General features: G+C 44.7%; 2 protein-coding genes across 2 annotated transcripts in view; both read left to right on the plus strand.

The window, feature by feature from the left end:
• Positions 1-1352: 1352 nt before the first annotated feature.
• msantd1 (Myb/SANT-like DNA-binding domain containing 1) lies at positions 1353-10527 on the plus strand. The gene is made up of 5 exons (XM_063187274.1): positions 1353-1820; positions 3569-3855; positions 8742-9050; positions 9759-9885; positions 10306-10527. The coding sequence occupies exons 2-5, from the start codon at positions 3605-3607 to the stop codon at positions 10486-10488; spliced, it is 870 nt and encodes a 289-aa protein (XP_063043344.1). The 5' UTR covers positions 1353-1820; positions 3569-3604; the 3' UTR covers positions 10489-10527.
• Positions 10528-15710: 5183 nt separating this feature from the next.
• The window catches only part of rgs12a (regulator of G protein signaling 12a), a 103068-nt gene continuing 98066 nt past the window's right edge, over positions 15711-20712 (plus strand). The window contains exons 1-3 of the mRNA XM_063186484.1: positions 15711-15813; positions 16461-16695; positions 17164-19335. Of these exons, the coding sequence (XP_063042554.1) occupies positions 16522-16695; positions 17164-19335 (2346 nt within the window). The 5' untranslated portion in view covers positions 15711-15813; positions 16461-16521. The remainder of the gene's footprint in view (positions 15814-16460; positions 16696-17163; positions 19336-20712) is intronic.

Genomic DNA, 20712 nt, shown 5'->3' on the forward strand with positions numbered 1-20712 from the left:
ATATACTCTGACTGATATAGTCTGGCGATGTAGAGTAGAGTAGAGTAGAGTAGAGTAGTGGAGTGTACTTTATTGTTCCCAGTGGGAAATTTGTCTTGGGCTTCAGTCACTGCATTATACAGTACTCACATACCCAGCATACAACATTAACATAAAACACAAAGAAAATATATTAAAAAAAACATAAAAAGCATGTCTATCTGTCATTAAGCATCCTTGTGGCAGTAAAGATAAATGAGTTCTTATATTTGTTGAGTCAGTTCAATGCTTACTAGCCTTACCCTTGTACTGTGAGTTGACTGGAGCTTTACGAATGGCAATGCCAGGCTAGCCTAGTAGAGACTAGGATTTGCTTGAGTCTGTCTTTTGCCAATCTATCTATCTCCGCTTGCAGTCAGGCATCTAGTGTTTTGTGTCCGCACTTGCGGCACTCTGGTCTCCCTCTCCCTGGTTGCTTAGCTCAGCATGGACTTTGTGGGTTTTTTCCCTTACTCCACCGTGTGATCATTTCCCCTAAAGAAATGAGTCATTAGTCATAGTGATTTAATGAGCTATTATTGCGCGTATGGATGTGTGAACCCTAAAAGCTTTTAAATGTGTTTGGCGTTGTGTGTGAACACACACAGCAGCTATTCTCGTGGCACTCTGAACATGGCACGCTGTACTCTCGCTCTACTTGCTGGCTCTCTCTTTCTCTCGCTTAATGTCTTGCTTTCCCTCTCGCCCCTTATCTTACTCTCTTTACCTCCCTCCCTCACTCTATAGCTCTACCTCTCTTGCGCTCCTTCTCTGTCATTATCTCTCTCTGCCTCTCTCCCTCTCTCTAGGTCTTCTACTTATCTTCTCTCCCTCCCTCCCTTGCTCTCTCTCTCTATCTATCTCTATCTCTTGTTCACCTTCTCTCTCTCTCTTTTGCTCTTCACCTCTTTCCCCTTACTCTCTCTCGTTATTCTGCTTTTCTCCCTCTCTTTCATTCTCTTTCTATTTCTCAGTCTCATTCTCCCTCCCTCTCCCTCTCCCTCTCCTCCCCTTGCTCCCGAGGGAGTCATGTTTCAGTAAAGCTGCTTCCTGCCACCCCTCCCCCCTCCCGGCTCGCTCTGCAGGCAGGCCCTTACACTTTATTGACTTTCAACTAAAAGCTTTTTGTATGGCTGCTTGGGGGAGAGCGGGGGAGGGGCAGAGGCTTAAGCCCAGCCACTCAGAGAGCATGGGCGGAACCTCTGGCGCCGTCGCCCAGGCAACCCGTCATTAGGGCATGACGTGGCTTCCTGCATTAAGATCTTTTTAGACTGGTTCCAGCCGGCTCTGCGGCCCCATTTTGAGGCCTCTTAACTGAGAGCTTCGAAGCAGAAGAGCAGTGTAGGGAGAAAAAGGAAGGAGAAAACACGAGGAGGAGAAGGCTTTACCTTGTGTTGCTTGCTATTGCTGCTAGTTCTTTTTCTTTCCTTCTTTCATGCACACACACTTAACACATATAGTTAAACACACGCACGCACACACATACACACACATTTTTGCTTTCAATGGACACATGCACACACACTTAACACACACATTTAGACACACTCACGTGCACATGTTAAGTCCATGTGCTTGTTACAATGCATTAATGGCAGACACGGTGAGAGAGGATTTCTTAAACTAAAGTGTCTTTCAATGGAAAAGGACACTTGACACACCCTTCACACCCTTTTACAAGCTTTTTGTAAACAGCAGATAAGTAGATAGCCTGCAAGGTTATTCTTAAAAGTCTTACAGCAACAACTCTTTTTTCAACGAGACCAAACAGGAGGAGCCAGACACGAAAACAAGCTTAACAGGTGAGCATGGTTATTATCACTCTCATTATACATTTATATTTAGATGTGGGTTGAAAATGCATCAGTTTTGGCCTCTTTTTTACACGTTAGCAGAATTTTAGAAACTTCCTCTTAAAAATGTGGTTTTAAATATATACTTTTTAGATGCTGTTTGCACAGATATGGATATTTTAGAAACCCAGTTTAAAAAAAATCCTTTCAGGGGGCTAAAACACACCTGTCACAGTGGTGTTTTTTATTTAGCCACACATGCCCGATTCATATGTGACTGGATTTCAAACCCAGAGTCACATGTGTCTGAGAGGGAAACTGAGAAAATCGCCAAATAATGTTTCTTTTGCAGAATGTGCAAGTTGAGGTCTTGAAGAAGCTACTTAATGCTTCAGAAAAGAGTATTGGTTTATCTAAAAGCTACCAGCTTGTCTTTCAAAAGGCCTAACTTTGTGAAACTTTCAGAGCTGATTTCTCGGTTTTCTGTCTTAAGAGGTGGACACATTCAAAAGTCCATAAATTCATTAGATATTCTCAGATTCCCATGTGTATGATATTGCTGTAAAGCTTAGAATATGCACCAGAATCTATGATTAACTCAATAGGCCTACTTGCGGCCTGTTGTCCTGTGACTAGTCACATATGTAAACCAAACACAGTCTCATTCCAACTCATTCACTTCTGACTACCTTAGACCAGACTGCATTTTTTTACGTCGAGGGCATACCTGCCTCATTGCATGTTATGTGGCCTAAACCTAGACCTTTCCGTCACCCTAATTGTCAGTGAAGATATTCTGCCACAAGGGGGCGTCTTTGAGGCACACATCACAATTTGACTCCAAGGGCATAATAGACATCATAAATTGCTGTTTGGTCAAAGGTAGTCAGGAATTGACGAGTTGTGATGATACAATGTAGGCAAATGGATACAACAAATATCGATGTTTGCATATGTGTAATCCAGCATGTATTTAACTCTTGGCGAGTTGAATTTCACACTGATGGGGTATTTTGTTTCTTCTCTCCAAAGTGTTAAATCAATACTGCAACATGTACTGTGCGCATACTCAGATGAGCGAGCTGGCATTGGGTGCCGCCATCAGGTCATGCAGCGACGCAATGTAGTTTCTTGGTACTTTAGAATAAAGTTCACATTTCAGCCAGTAATACATGCCTAATTACTGTAGGTATAAGTGGCTTATTAGATATGTGTTCAGCAAAATCAATCATTTGTATTCACTAGGGCTGGGACTCGATTTCAATTTTTTATCGAATTAATCTATAGGCTTTGAAATTAATTAATCGAATTAATCAAATTTTAATTGCATTTAAATATCTTACTTGTAAACAGTGAAAAGTATTTTTTCACATGGATTTTGAATAATGACAATAAATAAGCTTAATCTAAAAATATTGTTCATTTTTAAAAGAAGAAAGAACTCTTCTCAATTCCAGCAGGCTGTTCACCATGAGGCGAAATACTGCCCTCCACACTGGTCTAATCCAGAACTATGTAGCCATATTATAGTGCGATTAAAATGAGTTATTTTTTTTAATCGCGTACATTTTTGTGTGATTAATTAATCGAAATGATTGCATTAATGTCCCAGCCCTAGTATTCACAATTTTCTTACTCATTGCCAATAAGTTCTTTAGCCTATATAAGTCTTATAAGCATGTAACCTATGAGTGACTAACATGTGAACCCTAAAGTTCACAGATGATTTTAACCTAGGCTTTAAACTTCTGAAACAGGTCACTTGTACGTGATCGAACGGCAAGCTGGAGGTTATGGCGTCAGATGACGGGACGACATACACGTACGTCGTGCCCGAGAAGCACCGGCGTGCACGCAACTGGACGGACTCGGAGATGAAGGGTCTGATGTACGTGTGGGAGGAGTACTATGTGCCACTCAAGTGCGCCACGCGCAACGCCAAGATCTACGAGAAGATGGCCACCCGCCTCTACCAGATCACTGGCGAGCACCGGCACCGCGAGGAGATCAAGATGAAGCTCACCAACATGACCTTCCAGTACAGGTAATATCGTAGTAACAACAACAACTAGAAATGCACTCGGAGAGTGCAGACCTCCGCCAAGGATGCTGTTTGATAGAAAATGTGACTTTGTTACACCTTGGCTTGTACACTTTTTTTTGGTTTAGGTCTTTCTGCCTGGTTTTTGTGGAGTTAGAAACTGGAATGTCACAATTTGCCCTGTCCCGTAATTCAATTTGCGGTCACTAGGGGCGTCTAGATTTTTAGGCTAGCAATTGTGAAGAATCTTTTTTTTTTTTATCCTGGTTCTGGATCGTGATCCGGATCACCACCAAAATGTAATCACTTGTTCCTTTCGTCATGTCCAGCAACACCACAAAGTTTCATCCAAATCCATGCATAACATTTTGAGCTATCCTGCTGACAAACAAACAGATAGACAGACAGACAGACAGACAGACAGACAGACCGACACTGGTGAGAACTGGCACTGCGAGTAGATCAAGATGACCTTCCAGTACAGGAAACTCCAGCCCACCACCATTCCCCTCCCACATAGCTACCCACACATCGCCACCTTGCCTTGGGCGTAGTACCAAATTCTGGGACTTATACACACAACTTCAATGGAGGGAGTGACCCCTGCATATATATTATTACTATGTAGGTCTACAAAAACGAATCTAACTCCCTGTGCTACACTGCCCTACAAGAACGCAGTAACTCTGAAAACTGCAAACTGAGAAAAAAGGCTTCAAAGTTTCCAACATGGCGCCACAACTGTGTTGTCGGTAAAGTGGTGGTGACACTTCCTGGTAATGCTTTTTTAGGATAGAAATTAAATGCACACAAAAAACTCCCGCAAAAACAACATTTATGTGTCTTTTTGCCACAAAAAACAGAGTTACTGCGTTCTTGGCTGGTATTACTGCCACAAAATAGAGTTACTGCAGGAGTTACTGCAGGAGTTACTGCGTTCTTGGCTAGTATTACTGTCTACTCCCAAACCAATTTCCATTGGAAAGTGCACTTTCAAAATGATTTTTCTCTAAAACGGAACCATTGTTTGACACAAGACAAATTAGGTAGTGTAGAGTCTATTTCCGAAATAATTATTTTTTTCGACCATTTTGAGTTACTGCGTTCTTGTTTTGCCAGTCTTTATAGCCAGTGTAATGGGGACATGATTAGTTGACATGTCAAAAAAAACATCTTAACACACTTCAAATATGATAACAAAAGTTATGCAACATCAACAGCCACCTACAACGTGGCAATAGCATTTTGGACAATATTTGTGTAACTAATTCAGCTAATTAAGGCTACAGTTATTTTGAACTTAGAAGTTATGGCTGTCCAGGCAGGGTAGTAACTCGGTTCAGAGGGTATAGATAGATGTGGAGTAATCAACTAAAACCACTACTTATAAAAGGGTAAAATCCTCTTACTGCAGCATTATGCTTACTCACAATGGCTCCATCCGAAATGTTCACTCGCACGCCATGTAGTAGCCTCCACTATGGAGAAAAGTAGACAATGTAGAGTCTACCTTGCATTCAATATTTAATGAATGCGGTGGCATGTCTAACAGAGCCTTGAACATTTTTGAAAAAAGAAGTAGCAGTTTTTTTTTACAAAATCAGAAGTCTTGCTTTGAACCTTTCCCGCCTTAATTAAGCTAATTGCTTGTTCTTTTAAAAGATTCTCATCTGCAGTTTCATGCCAATGGCCCGTCAGTGACCTGATACTAATGCCATTTTATCGGTCACACAGCTAATCTGCAATTATTCGATAACCAAAGTCCAGACCAAGTATTGATGACATTATTGGAGAAACAAGACATGTCATGCAATACATTACACAAACAAGCTAAACATGAAGCAAAAGAAGTGTCAGTGCAGTCGACTTCACGATTGCAGAAACCGACAATGAGGCGAGTCGCATTGTGTATTATGTGAGAGGAAGGAGGCCACAGTGCAGGTTTTATAAAGGGAGTAATTATATAAGAGATGTTTTGGAGAAGCATGTAATTAGATGGACCATCAACAAGTAGGCTACTTACTTATGCAGGGACAAGAGGGGCTTGAGAGTTCCAGACAAATATGCAAATCCAAGAGCTGTGTGCAATATGACAGCGCAAATGTTTTGTCCTCACAAATTGTTTGTGCCGAGGAACGAGTCATTATTCACAGAGCCCTTGCATGTATTTTGGCAGTTGGCGATGCTCTTTTCTGTGTCTGGTCCCTATGACAATGGCGGTTCACTGTCATTCTCTTTAATGAAACAGGAAAAATTCCATGTATATCTTGATTGCATCATCACAATAATGATATAGTACAATATTACTCACTCATTTGCAGCCACACACTTAAAGGGACACTGTGCAAGATTTTTAGTTGTTTATTTCCAGAATTCATGCTACCCATTCACTAACGTTACCTTTTTCATGAATACTTACCACCACCATCAAATTCTAAGTATTCATAATGACTGGAAGAATTGCATTTTTCATATTGTGAAAAAGGGGATCTTCTCCATGGTCCGCCATTTTGAATTTCCAGAAATAGCCATTTAAAGCTGAAAAAATGACTGTACTTGGGCCATACTGGAAAATATTAGTTTATTACTTTGTAAACGTTCATGAAAAGATCTAATTTGACAATAGGCAGCCCAGTTTCAATGAGCAGCATAGTTGCAATTTTTGACCATTTCCTGCACAGTGTATCTTCCCTCAAGATTAGTAGTAGTTTTTTTGTTGATCCTAAAAGAAATTGAGTTGTTCATCAGCATACACATAGCACATCAAGAAAAGAAAGAATCCTTTCTGCAATACATTTGCACAGGTTAATTAATGTCTTTACTCACACATTGGGGCAGTAGTGGCTTGGTAAGTTAAGTAATAGACCTGTAACTGCATGTCTGGGTGTAAAGTCGTAATTCTCAACAGGGGCTTTACAGTCTCCCAGGGGACGTCAGGGAGCCATTGGGGGGCATTGAGGAGGAGACTGCTGTGAAGGGGTGTACTCAGTTGCAAATGGGGTCATTAGTCTGATTTATTTTTTAACACTAAGGTGGGTGGGAGGGGTGGCAGGCTTAAGATGAGGTCAAGGGGGCATTTGTTCAAAAAAGGTTGGGCATGGTTTAAAAGGATGCAAAGTAGGATTTTCAAGTCAATTAGGTAATTACCTTCAATACATTGGAATTAGGGAATGAGTCAGGCAATGTTCATATGAGTCAGCAATAGACACACAGTGACTCTCTGGACTGCATTCAAGGTCCGCTGTCACAAATTGCCACTTATAACTTTCAGCTGATGCACCCTAACGAGCATTGTGGGGAAAAAAATTGTCATAAGAAAATCAGACTACGTACTGCAGGAGAAATATTCACTTTTGTAGCCACTGTTGGAACTCCGGGATGAAAAACATTCCAACCATGAGGGGAGGCCAATAACATTTTTTAATGAGAGAGGGTCCGAGGCACTCTGAAATCCGTATAAAGAATCCTTTATTAATTACATGGACACCATATAGCCTCAGGGCTAATTGAAGAAGGTCGCACGCGACCGAAACGCGTCGGCTCTATGGTGTCCATGTAATTAATAAAGGACTTTTAATACGGATTTCAGAGTGCCTCGGACCCTCTCTCTCTACAAGTTTGCAACTTTGGAAACCGATGAGCACCTGAAGATTTTCACACTACCCCACAGATGCACTCATCCATTCTTTTCTCTTAAACATTTTTTAATGACAGTGTAGATCAGGGGTCCCCAAACTTTTTTCTCTGGGGGCCACATTATCGTTCCTGACTGTGATCAGGGGCCGGGATCAATCATGTGGGCTGTATACTGGGCCACTGCCTGTTATAGCCATAATTTCTAGCACGGCAATCGCCATTACACGCTGAAGAAGGGCTCTGCCCGAAACGTTCGTAGGCGAATAAATAATAATAATAAATAATAAATAAATGCTTCCTTCATTCATAATTTCTAGCACAAACTAGTTCATCATTACAAGTGATTTGCAAAAGAAGTGAGTACTTCACGTTTTTCAATTTGAAATACCACAGGTATTCCTTTTCATTCTTTTGTGAGTCTTTGGGACAGTTCAAATGGTGAGATGCAGAGAGGTGGAGGGCCGGTCAAAGGGGCCTGGCGGGCCGCATCCGGCCCCCGGGCCTTAGTTTGGGGACCCCTGGTGTAGATTGTGTGAGAGAGTGTAGGCAGGTCAGTGGACACCCATAAACTGCAGAGGGCGACTTTAGGTCCATTCATATTTTTGGTCAATGACGTACCTAATTTTGTTGTCACATTCTAACCGTCAATACCTTTGTACCCCTGTTCGTCTTTCACATTGGCCAAGCTTTTTTCACTTGAAGTTTCCATTTTCAAACCATTTCATCGTTAATGTTATTCTCCTAAATTTTGCGTCAGACAACATTGAAACACTCGCATATCCATATTTCTCTCAAACATAGCGTATGAATCCTTAATGTGTGCCATTCCATCGGAGGACCATCATAGTCACTGAAAAAAAAACGTAACAGCCATAGCACCACACCACTATGAGGGTGCACAGGGCCTTTATGCATTACGACTTGGTCATTGTCATTTTGGTAAGAACTAATTTACAACAGGGGCCATGTCTTATTGAGTAAGGTGTTAACTGCCAGACGACTCACTGCAGGAATCCTACGGATGGTCCCCAGATGAGTGTCGTGTGATGTGTGTTGTGATGTGCCATGTTATTGTCATGATAGATAATAATCACACTCTCTTGCATTCTCTCTTTCTTATCTATCTATCTATCTATCTATCTATCTATCTATCTATCTATCTATCTATCTATCTATCTGTCTGTCTGTCTGTCTGTCTGTCTGTCTGTCTGTCTGTCTGTCTGTCTGTCTGTCTGTCTGTCTGTGTCACAAAGGAAACTGAAACAGACGACAAACGGCGTGGGCTCCGCAGACTGGCCCTACTACAGCACTATCGACAACATCCTGTCCAAGCCCTGTCCGCCCCCGGGATCCAAAGACGACTCGGACCTGGCAGGCACATCTATGATGATGGGTGGGGCCAGTGCCGACCTGAGCTTGGGACCCATAGAACACGACGACGACGGCGTGTCTGTAACAATGACGGGGTTCATACCCGAGTACACCGGGTCCTGTGACGAGAAGGACCTCAAGGTGGAAGAGCTGTCCGACAGCTCAGTCAGCGTTCTGTCGGGAGATTCCAGGTAATAGATAGGGGGTGTTCGTCCAATCATTTTCTTTGACTCTAACTCTTTCTTTTTGTGAAGCACATAGAATTGCAACTGTGTATGAAATACAAATAAATGTGCCTTGCTTTTCCGTGCCAATCACAGCGTATGTTAGACACCAGCAGTGATGGACAAACATTCATTGGTTTACAATGCTGTGCAACATATTCCAAATGACCTGATTTTACCTGTCCAACTCAATCAGGTGATCATTCAACCAGGCACCATGTGGTACCTTGTTGGATTGGACAGGTAAAACCAGGTCATTTGGAACATGTGGTGCTGCATTGTAAATGCATGAGTCCAGGTGACCCATCACTCAGTTATCTGCAGACTGCAGCCAAATAGATAGAATGTTCATTATCAACGTGACCATATGCAAAATGTTTGAGGTTACAGTAATAATGAATCATAGGGTGCATTTCTCGAAACCATAGTTGCTAACTACATTAGCTACTTTGTTTGCAATGCAATTTCCCATTGGCAATTACTCAAGTTGCTAACTGGCGAACAACTACAGCTTCAAGAAATGCACCAAACATACTGTATGAGTGTGTGTGTGTGTGTGTGTGTGTGTGTGTGTGTGTAGTAGTAGTAGAGTCCCTCTTTACCCCTGTGTGTAAAGTGTGTTTGTGTGTATGATTTATGTATTTGCTGTAATAAGCTCTGCTGTCCCATCCCCAGGAGCAATGCATACCCTGCCTCCAAGCGCAGACGCATGGTCCACCCAACAGCCACGTCAATGCCACCCCACTCCTCCTCTTCTGCCTCTTCCTCGTCCTCATCCGCTCTGAAGAAGAGGAAACTGCAGGTAATGATAATAATTATTTTTAATTCATAAATGACTTTCAAGTTGAGTAAAGGGCAAATACATACATGTAAAACATGGTGTTGTATATGCATGACCTATGTGAATAAACAAATTAATAAAAAAATTAAAAAAATAATAATAATGAAAACATTCATGAATAATTGAAGCATACATAAAATAATGGGCAAACAATAATCAAGGATACTTGGGACACAAGTTTGAAAATTTGAAAGTTCAAAAGAAGGTTGAGATCACCAGGGCCGCTGACAGCTTTGGGTAGGCCCAGGACAAAGAAATCTGAAAGGGCCCAAAACCCACTCAATACAATGTAATGTGGATCCAATTATGGGCCCCCTCTCTCCCTGGGCCCATGTTAACGGGTTAACACACTCTGCTATAAACTTATCTTGTATCCTGAAGGTGATGGAGGCCATGCTTCAGGAGCAGAAGAAGATGCGTCGTGCGGTGGAGGAGACGTGTCGCGAGGTGCAGCGGGTGGTGCAGCAGCAGAGCCTCATGCAGATGCAGAACCAGAAGCTGCAGGAGCGCATGATGAACCTGCTGGAGAAGATGGTGCTGGCCAAGGAGTCACCCAAACCCTGACCTGAGGAGGAGGACGAGGTGGAGGAGGAGGATGTGCTGGCCAAGGAGTCACCCAAACCCTGAACTGAGGAGGAGGAGGAGGAGGAGGAGGAGGAGGAGGAGGAGGAGGAGGGAGAGGAGGAGGAGGAGGGATGGGGAGGTGTTAAGGACCACTGAGGAGATGAGTAGGGGGAGGACCAGGAGTCTTGGGATATCTGCAATCTGCCATCTTTGACTGTTCACTACAGGAGTGTTGATGATGAACCTGCAGGATTAGATGGTGCTGGCCAAAGACTCACCCAAACCCTGAACTGAAGAGGATGGAGAGGAGAGGGGCTGGGGACTGCTGAGACTGATGGAAGAATTTTGTTGTCCATGTATGCTAGTGTATATTTGGGACTTGAGGAGCCTGCTGGAGAAGAGGGTGATAGCCAGGGACTCACCCAAAGTCCTGGAGAAGGATGGAGATGGCTATGGAGACAGGGGACACCAAGGAGGGATATGTGTGTGGAGAATGGAAGACTGTTGAGGAGAGGTCAGGGGAGGGAGAGAGTCTGGACTGCAGAAGATGGTGCTAGCCAGGGACTTAATCCAAACCCTGACGAGAGGGAGGAGAGGTGACTGGGCATGATGGACACATACTGTATCTACCATTTTTGACTTGTCACAACCCTGTGTCCAGAGAAATGTTGTAGTTCATAGTGTTTGGGACTTGATGAACCTGCTGGGCAAAATGGTCATGGCCAGGGCCTCGCCACAGGGGACAACTGAAGAGGAAGAGACTGTTGTGGTCTGGCCTGGGCTGAGGACACTAATGGTGGACACGGACACCAATGGTGGACACATTCTGTAGCCTACAATTCAATACAATTCTGTTTATTTGCCAGACACATGTCCAAATCCACACAAGACAGATAGTACAAATACACATCAAGGCAGTCCAGGACAATAATAAAAAAGCAACCAAATTTAAGACTTCAAATATATACAGACATTTTATACAGTGCGCTCTTAGCCTGAATAGATACTATATCTACCATTTTGGATTTATCTCAAAATTTGTCACTGTTGGAATGGGGCCACATAGGACTACGTAAGAGACACCAAGGATGGAACAAAACATATCAAGAAACTTCACGACTTTGGGGTTGACGTAGTGTTTGGGACTTCATGAAACTGCTGGAGGAGATGGACATGGCCAGGAACTTGCCACAGCCCAAGTGCCCAGGGTATACTTCCAAAGATGTTACAGTAAATAGCCATACTTCATCTACATCTACCACTTTTCACTTCACACAGCCAAAGCCCTGCAGAGTGAGATGTGCTGAGGGGTCAAAAAGGGTAGTAAGGATATAAATTCATTTTGGCCTTACTAAGCATTCAGCCAAAGATGGTGGATTGTTTCATAGGGTGCTGGCTTATAGTAGCTCATGGGTTCAAGGCTACTACTAAACTAATGTATCCCATCCTTTCCTGGTCCTTCCGTCCTGTTTCAAAATCTTGAATTAACTGTGACGTTTATGAGGCCAAAAGGCCACATGGAAGGGCGGGAGGCAGTAGGCTAGTTGTACTTGCTCTCCATGTAGTAGTAACGTATTGGACACATAACGAATCTTGAAATATCTACCATCTTTGACCCACTACAGCCAAAGCTCAAAAAGTATTATGATCCATAGTATATGGGGGCAGTGTTCAATTTTCCTTTTTTGTTTTGTTTCAGACTGCCCTCAATTTCTAGTGGTTCCCCCAGGCCCCAAGAGTATGGGTATAGTTCTGGATATGTCCCTGGCCTGGGAGCCACAGATGTTAAACAATTCATAACAACAACACCATTAAAGTGTGTTCCAAGTGAGGAATGGCAAGGAAGGAAGCCTGGGAGGGACACAAAGAGCAATGCTGATGATGATGATAAGGTGCTTACTGTGTTTACATGTGCATGGATTGCACCTGGAGCAGGTGCTGTGCCCATATGTTTTTTTTGTAAAAGCTCCAAACTCAAACCACTGGGCATAAATACACTTCAAGCTGTCTGTCTTGTCTCTTTGTTTGTAATTGTATGTAGACTGCATCACTATTTTATTTTTCTTCAAATGTACTAAAGAAGAAGCCCTTGTTCAAATAGAATGCAACACAGGATGCAAGGACGATGTATGCTTTAAATGTTACTGAACCACTGTATTTTGTTATGATGTTACTCTATTACACCAATAAAACATTTTTCAATATTTTCTGTATATAATGTGTGAACTGAGTATGTATGGGCATAATAAGACACTTACTCAACATGCCCAATCTTCAAACCTGGCAGGGCTGGGAAGAGAGTATGGTGGTTAATATTCATGAAAAAGTTATTTTTAAAACAAATGTTACAGTCTGTGCCTTTAATTCTTAAACCTGTTGCTGAGCCTCCGTTAAGGCAAAATATGAGTGGTGTAGCCTTATAGGGTTTTAAATCCAACAGCTCACAGGAAGCAGGGGGATTTTCTCCAAGTAAGCAGATGACAGTCGTTTTCTGCCCAATTATATCCCAACAGTTGGCGTGGCAGAGGAAGAGGATTATCGGCGGACTGGAAAGACATGTGAAAGAGCCATTAGTACATGCCTACTCTAAACTACCCCCAGTGTAAAACACACAGAAATAAGTAGCCTAGTACTTGTAATTAGGGGCCCATTAGTAAATAAATAGACAAATAGAACTATAAGTAAGTAAGTATGTAAATAAATAAATAAAACACAGACAGACAGGCAGACAGACACACACACAAATAGTTCACATACATACTTGTACAATGTTCATACATACTGTAGGCCTACATAGGCCTACTGTACATACATACATACAGTACATACTGTACATACATACATACATACATACATACATACATACATACATACATACATACATACATACATACATACATACACATAGCCTACTATATGGATAAACTGCCATGCTTTCACTGGATGGAGCAGGTGTACTTGGCAAAATCCCAAATTATAGTTCCGTTGCCGCTGTCATTGGTTGCTTCAAATAAAACAAGTGATAGGTGTCAGTAAGTGGACTAACAGCTCCAACTTGTTTATGTGAACACAGGTTAGAAGCGTTGATGTACTTTGACCCTCACTGGGCGCTCGCGCGGTTTTCCCTGGTACTGAGATTTAGCGTTTACAGTTGCCTGTGCGACTTTCATTTCTAATCGGAGGGAGCGCTTGTTACATTGTTGTTACATTCTTGATCCTTGTTACATGCATGCAACATTGTTCCGACGACAGCGGAAAAACGCGTGGTGTGCTGTACATGGAAAGGTAACAAAATAACAAAAATGAAACACCCGCAGGCTGCTATATTTTCATGTGGCCATGCCTGAGAGCTGCGACGCCACATGACAGAAGGCGCGACCAATCAGAGTGCAGGGTTTATTTGAATATTGAAGGATGGATGGATATGTCAGCGAATGAAAAGTCCCCCTTGGTTTGCAAACGTTGGGGTGCCATAGTTACGAAGAAAGACGCTTTTGTATTGCACCCAACAATAGTAAATGGAAGCGGTTGAGGCAATGTGTGGACTGACGGCATATGGAATTCATTGCTTCTAGAAGGGAAAGTTCGAAAAAAGTAAGTACCGTACCCATTACGTTATCTGAAAAACTTTCATGGATGACATTTATTGCATGCGTTTTTATCTGTGCCGTGTGCGTTTTATAGTTGTGCCTCGTGCGTAAAAGTGCGTAAAACTTCATCTTAAGGTAACATCCTTCCGTGTGAGGGAAATAACTAAACACAGAAACAACTAAGCTAAAACCACTTAACTAACTCAAAAGGTAGACTGAAGTAAACTCAAGTTGTTTTGACAGTGAATAGTCTTGGAGTTGGAAAATGTGCTGGGGATTTTGTACAGTTTGTATATGTCCAGTGGCAGTGGGTGACGGACGTCATAAAAACAGTTTTTCTTTTCTATTCACATGCCACTGACAGTGTGTCCTCTGTTCCAAACACTAACAATTCGTGTTAGGCAGCACGCCGCCCTATTTCACCATTATAGGCATTGTATGAGGGCTTTTATAGCATGCTATGTTTAGGATTATTGATTAAACATAGATGTCTTTTGTACCAACTAAGATGTATTCATTCAGATGACAGCAAATTGGTGCTGTTAATAAACGGTGTAGGCCTAGCCTATTAGATAATTCACAAACATTGGTCATTTTTTCCAGAGTTATGTTATGAGTAATGTTATGTAAGCATCTTAAATGTTCAATCAATGTATGTGTCCTTGTACAATTTAGATTTCATTAATTCCCATAACAACAAATCAGTGATTTCAGATACAGTTTCAAAATCAGTACCACTCCCCCCCCTTTTCTCTGTGTTAAAATGATTCTGTTACAGTGATTGCCACTTCCCTCATTTTTTTCTCATACCGTTTTGATTATTGTTTGATTGATTGATTGATTGATTGATGATGTGCCATTTCCAATTTATTCATAATGTGCATGTTTCATATACCATCAGAGAGCTTTCAGAAGTTCAACTTTAAAATGTTAAGTAATGTGCACCGCCCCTGCAGTGGAATGCTTTAGCTGTTGTTGAAAAGACCTCAACCCAGAGTCATTAGTAATTTATTAAGACATGATCTTCACGAGTCCGGTAGACATAATAACAGGGGGCTTGTCATTACCAGGTATCAATTTATTAATTCATTAATTCATTGAATGCTTTATAGGCAGCTATTATAGTTAACCAGCCATTGACTTGTATATATCTCCGCAGAAAACCATAGAACCATTTTGCGCACCTCAGTTTGAATGGGTGCATTGGATTTAACCTACGGTACTTGTCTACAACTATGTCTCCACAGGAGTACAGTGTACGTCGTGTGTGTGTCCGCAGCATGGCAGGGCAACATCTTTACTGTCGCTGATCCTCTTAACACACACACACATACTAGCAGGACACACACACACGCACACACACACACACACACACACACACACACACACACACACACACACACACACACACACACACACACACACACACACACAAATCACTACCAATACTGTCATCTCCATCCTATTCTGTCTGGGACAACACCCACTACCCAACCCCTCAAGTCCCCCACACACACACCCCCACACACGTCACCGACTTACCCCGACCCTACCCCACGCCACCTGACCCCAACACCCCCCCCCCCCCCATACACACCCACACATCACCCAATCCCAACCAGCCCCACCTGACCCTACCCCACCTCACCTCAACGCCAGACATCCATCCACTCACCCCCTCCAATCCACCCACCGACCCTCCACATCCACACCGAGGCCAAGGACCCACGTCCAGGTGGGTGTTTGTATTTGGGCCTACTGTATGACATTGTGTGCAGTGTGTTTGATATGTATTATGTGCATTGTGTGTTGGCCGATAGAGACCCCATAATGTGCACTGTTCTGCCAGTGGAATGCTGTAATAGTCATTGGAAACCAGCTTACTACTATAGCACTACATTACATTACATTTCATTGCATTTTATTTGGCAGATGCTTTTTAACCAAAGCGACCGAGCAATCGAGGAGATAATCATAGCCAATATCACTTTGCAGATACAAAGTGCACAGGAATTATACAGAACAACAAAAAAGTTTTTTTTAAAGTACATTAGCACAGGGTTATGTAGAGTACACCGACACACACACACACACACACACACACACACACACACACACACACACACACACACACACACACACACACACACACACACACACACATACTGTACACATCATGCCACAGAGTCCACTACATTACTACACTACATTCTTATGATATTACACAGAGTCTTTAGTAATATATCATGACTTGGTTATTGCCATTCCGGTAACGGGAAATTGATTAAAATGAAATTAAAGTTGGTAACAGGGGTTATGTCTCAGCAGATTTCCTTTGGGATGAATATAATAACTCTGTTCTACTCTACTGTACTCTATCAGGACCTAGGCCAAGGTCTCAACGCCCAGACCCAGTGCCCAGCCAGTGTCCCGTGCCCCAGGGATGCGGGTGCCAGGCCAGGCTGGGGGGGTGGTGACCCGCGCCTGGCTGGAGCCCAGCAGCCAGGCGGGGGTGAAGCGAGTGGAGATGGCCCGCGGCCGGGCCGGATACGGCTTCACGCTGGTGGGCCAGCGGCCCTGCCTGCTCAGCTGCATCGTGCGCGGCAGCCCCGCCGAGGTAATCGTGACACTGCACTGTAATGTAGTGTTTGGCGTTCGTGCGTTCGCTTGTTCTTTCTTTCTTTCTTTCTTTCTTTCTTTCTTTCTTTCTTTCTTTCTTTCTTTCTTTCTTTCTTTCTTTCTTTCAGTAGTGGCCTCTAGTGCTACAGTTTAATAGTAGTTATTAGATGATGCATGATGTTATTTACAGTATGTACAGTACGTAGCATATGTGATAAAACTATATTATTTTTTATGCCTACACGGATACACACAAAAGTTGTTGTATATCATACCACATGCGAAAAGGATGACTCAGTGATAACCAAACAGTTAAGTTGCAGGCAAGTGGACTGCAGCACTGGTTTGCCTACAGCTAAACTCTAAGCTGTAACATCACCTGGGTGAATTAGAATTTTCACAAACATCTTGACAACACAAACTTGCCCTTTACTTTGACTTTGACCTTGTACCTTGACCTTGACAGGTGATCGGCCTGCGACCGGGCGACCGCGTGCTGAACGTCAACGGCGCCGATGTCTCCGAGGCAACGCACGAGGCGGTGGTGAAGCTGATTGGCTCGTCCACGGGGAACCTGAGGCTGGTGGTGGACTGCAGCACCACCTTTGGACGGGAGGAGAACTGCGGCATCGGCGGCAATGGCGGGATAGTGGAGAACGGCATGAACGGCTCCGGCGGATGGCCGCCGCCTCCCGCCCCCTTGCTGGCGGACTCCTGCTCCAGTGACGAGGAGCTGATGGTTGTCCAGGGCTGTGGCAGTGGCGTCAGCAGTAACAGCGACGACTGGCGGGGCTTGCGGTCGAAGCTTAACAACGCTAACGACATCAGCAAGGTGCCTAACCACCACCCCCACCACGGCCCTCGAAGGCTCTTCAACAGCAATAATAATGCGGCAACGGCGTCGGCCGCTGCAACTGCAATCGCAAAACAGGAGCCCAAAAACAACCTCTCCAAAGAGCGGCCCGTGTCGGAGCCCGATCTCGGAGCCTACTTCGCCCGCTGGGGGCTCGTGAAGAGCAACCCGGACCTGCTGTCCGACTACGAGACGTCGAAGTTGACCAGCAGCGACAACAGCAACTACGTCAAGCTGGAGGCCAGCCGAGAGTCGGTGTTCGCCACGTCCATCCAGAGCCTGGACAACCTCTCCCTGGACAGCAACACCCTGAACGTGGCCATGGTGGTGGGCTACATCAACTCCTCGCAGCTGGACCTGGTGACCTCCACCATGAAGGCCGGCGTGGTGGACGAGGACGAGGAGCGCCTGCGCTGCGTCCACCGCTGCGTGACGCGCCTCAGCGTGGAGCAGAGCACGCACTCGGTGGTGATGATGCACGTGCTGTGCGACTGCGTGCAGCTGTGCGACGACACGGGCCGCGCGCTGGTCTCCTACCCGGCCGACCGGCTGGTGCTGAGCGCCGTGTGCCCGGAGGACCCGCGCTTCTTCGGCCTGGTGACGCTGGACAACGTGGACGGCATGGGCTCGCAGACCTTCTGCCACGTCTTCTTCGTGGACCCGGAGCTGTACCGGCACGAGGCTCACGACAGCATCCGGGCCCACTTTGGGTTCCAGTGCACCGCCGACGCGGACATGGACACGGACTCGGCCGTAGGCTGCTTGGAGTTCCCCCAGAGCCCCGCTGCGGTACTGCAATTTGTGTCGGTGCTTTATCGCGACATGGGCGATCTGGTGGAGCGATTGAGGGCCCGGGCGGAGCGGGAGGTCGCCGACAACGACGACGTCGAAAGTCGGACGATCAGCACGCGGCACAGCGGGAGCGGGGACAGCGGCATCGGGAACGCGTCCCCGGAGGAGACCAGCAGGAGGGGCCACCACAACCAGCAACACCACAGCAGCAACCACAACAACAAGGTCCTCTCCGCGACCTGGAGTCGTTCCATGGGCCACATTCCGGAACACGATCCCGAGCAGCACGTCTGGACTGACCTCCGACCCTTGGCGCCAAGGCACGTGCTGAGCCAGGATCATCATCTTCATCTTCCTCTGCCGCATCATCATCCTCAGCACCAGCCGAATTATCACCAACAGCAGCCCCTACAACAGCCCCCACAGCAGCAGCAGCAGCAGCAGCAGGATCACAGGAGCGCCTTCACGGGCCGAGTCCGCCGCTGCCTCCTAGCGGAGCCGCTCCCCGGCAGTAGTCCCTCGACCCCATCGTCCTCCATCAGCGAGATAGGCGTCCGAGTGCTGCCCGTCATCAATGACAAGACCTTCCTGCGCCCGCCCCCTCCGCCGTACGCACACGTCAAATCCATCAGCAGCAACAGCGTCGACGGCATGGGATTCGGAACGCCCGTGGCGCGCGGCAACAGACGCAAGAGCCAGCGCTGGCCCAGCGTGGCCATTCGCACGCGCTGGCAGCGCTCTCGTCACCATGACGACGACGGAGGCGACTCGAGCAGCATCGGTTCCGGTGGGGGAGGCCGTCCGCCGCTGGCCAAAAGCCGGACGCTGCCCACGGGCATGAACCAGGTGTTGGTGAACACCTACGTGGAGCCAGCGCTGTGCCCAGAGGGCATGCCACCTCCCAGGACGGTCAGCCTGTACAACGAGCCCGTCAAGAAGCTGTTTGGCTGGAACCAGCAGAACGGACACCGGGAGAAGGAAGAGAAGGAGAAGGTTGGTAACAAGCCGTGGTGCATCTCTTGTTCTCACTGTATGTCTCTTTATTTGTCTTATATTGAAATGCATGGACATTTCTGCCCTACAAAGGCAAAATGCAGTAACTATATACGTATTTTTTCAAACTTGAGTTTAGACTGGAACTGGTCATCACTTCACCTCCTTTCTCTTGTTAAAGCCTTACGGTCCAAATGTGTCCCGTTTTAGAGATGATGCTATGTCAAATTTGCAGTAACTACAATATCCAACCTAATATGAAGGCTTTGAAGGCCTTTTTCTCAGTTTCAACGTTGGCGTAATTACTGCACTTTGCCTTTGAAGGGCAGTATATGACTCGACGTTCCCGCTTGCTTTCAGCCTCTTGCGCTTTCTCCGCAGTAGCCCTTGCAATAGAATGTTGCTGTGTTCAAAGTAAGCACCTCTAGTTACATTCTATCAATTGCGGAGTGATTAATAGGGGTGAGGAGTCTCATGGGAGGATGTCCATGGATATCCTCCCCTGTAACGACATCTAGATTGTGCCGTGTGCAATCAGACATCGCAAAATAGTTTGGATCTAATTTGTGTAGGAAAATGTGTAAGTACATCAGATTCAGATTCAGATTCAGATAACTTTATTAGTCCCATCAGAAGGGCAATTCAGTTTGCGGTCCCAGTCTCCATCAGTCAATGAATAAATAGTATAAATAAAAAGTTTAGAAAATGAAATACAAAACCTAAAGAAAACAAAAAACAATAAATAAATAAGAAAACAAAAGACATACACATTTTAACATATACATTAAAACATCCTGTCCTGTCAGTGATGAGCAGCCCTCAGTAAATTAAGTAAATGGTCAGTAGTGAACTCTATCCCTATAACCTTATTTAATAATCTAATGGGTGTAGGGATGAAAGATCCAGAGTGACGCTTTATTTTTGTCCTGACATAATAACATTTCTATGACATTGCTCAGTCTCAAATTAAGACAATGGTCATTAACACTTTGGTGACAATAAGGTGCTGAACTGGTACTGAGAAAATGTTTAATTAATTATTATTTTTGGTGGTTCATAGTACATGTTATGGCAAAAGCACCTCTAACCAGGGCTTTGAACCGTTATTTTTTTCCAAGCGTTCCGTTCCGAACAGAAACGGAATTATAACGTTTCCGGTTATGCGTTCCACCAATAAATTGACGTTCCCGAACCGGTTAGAACAGAAAAATACTGTTCCCGGAACGGTTAATTTCGTTCCTGTCAGCTGATTACTCCCATAGGCCTAACTGACGTTAATTAACCAAGAAAGACGGAAGTGCAAATGGGTCAGCCTACATTCCAAACTGTATATTCAAGCAGATGAAAAGAATATCCTCCAGAATTGTGTCATTTAGG

Source organism: Engraulis encrasicolus, chromosome 21, assembly GCF_034702125.1.
Source record: "Engraulis encrasicolus isolate BLACKSEA-1 chromosome 21, IST_EnEncr_1.0, whole genome shotgun sequence".
In the NCBI taxonomy this organism is placed as follows: domain Eukaryota; kingdom Metazoa; phylum Chordata; class Actinopteri; order Clupeiformes; family Engraulidae; genus Engraulis; species Engraulis encrasicolus.

Coding starts and splice junctions, on each gene's coding strand:
- msantd1 (XM_063187274.1), top strand. CDS start 3,605: ATGGCGTCAGATGACGGGACGACATACACGTACGTCGTGCCCGAGAAG. Junction 9,051..9,758: donor GTTCTGTCGGGAGATTCCAG/GTAATAGATAGG, acceptor TCCCATCCCCAG/GAGCAATGCATACCCTGCCT. Junction 9,886..10,305: donor TGAAGAAGAGGAAACTGCAG/GTAATGATAATA, acceptor TGTATCCTGAAG/GTGATGGAGGCCATGCTTCA.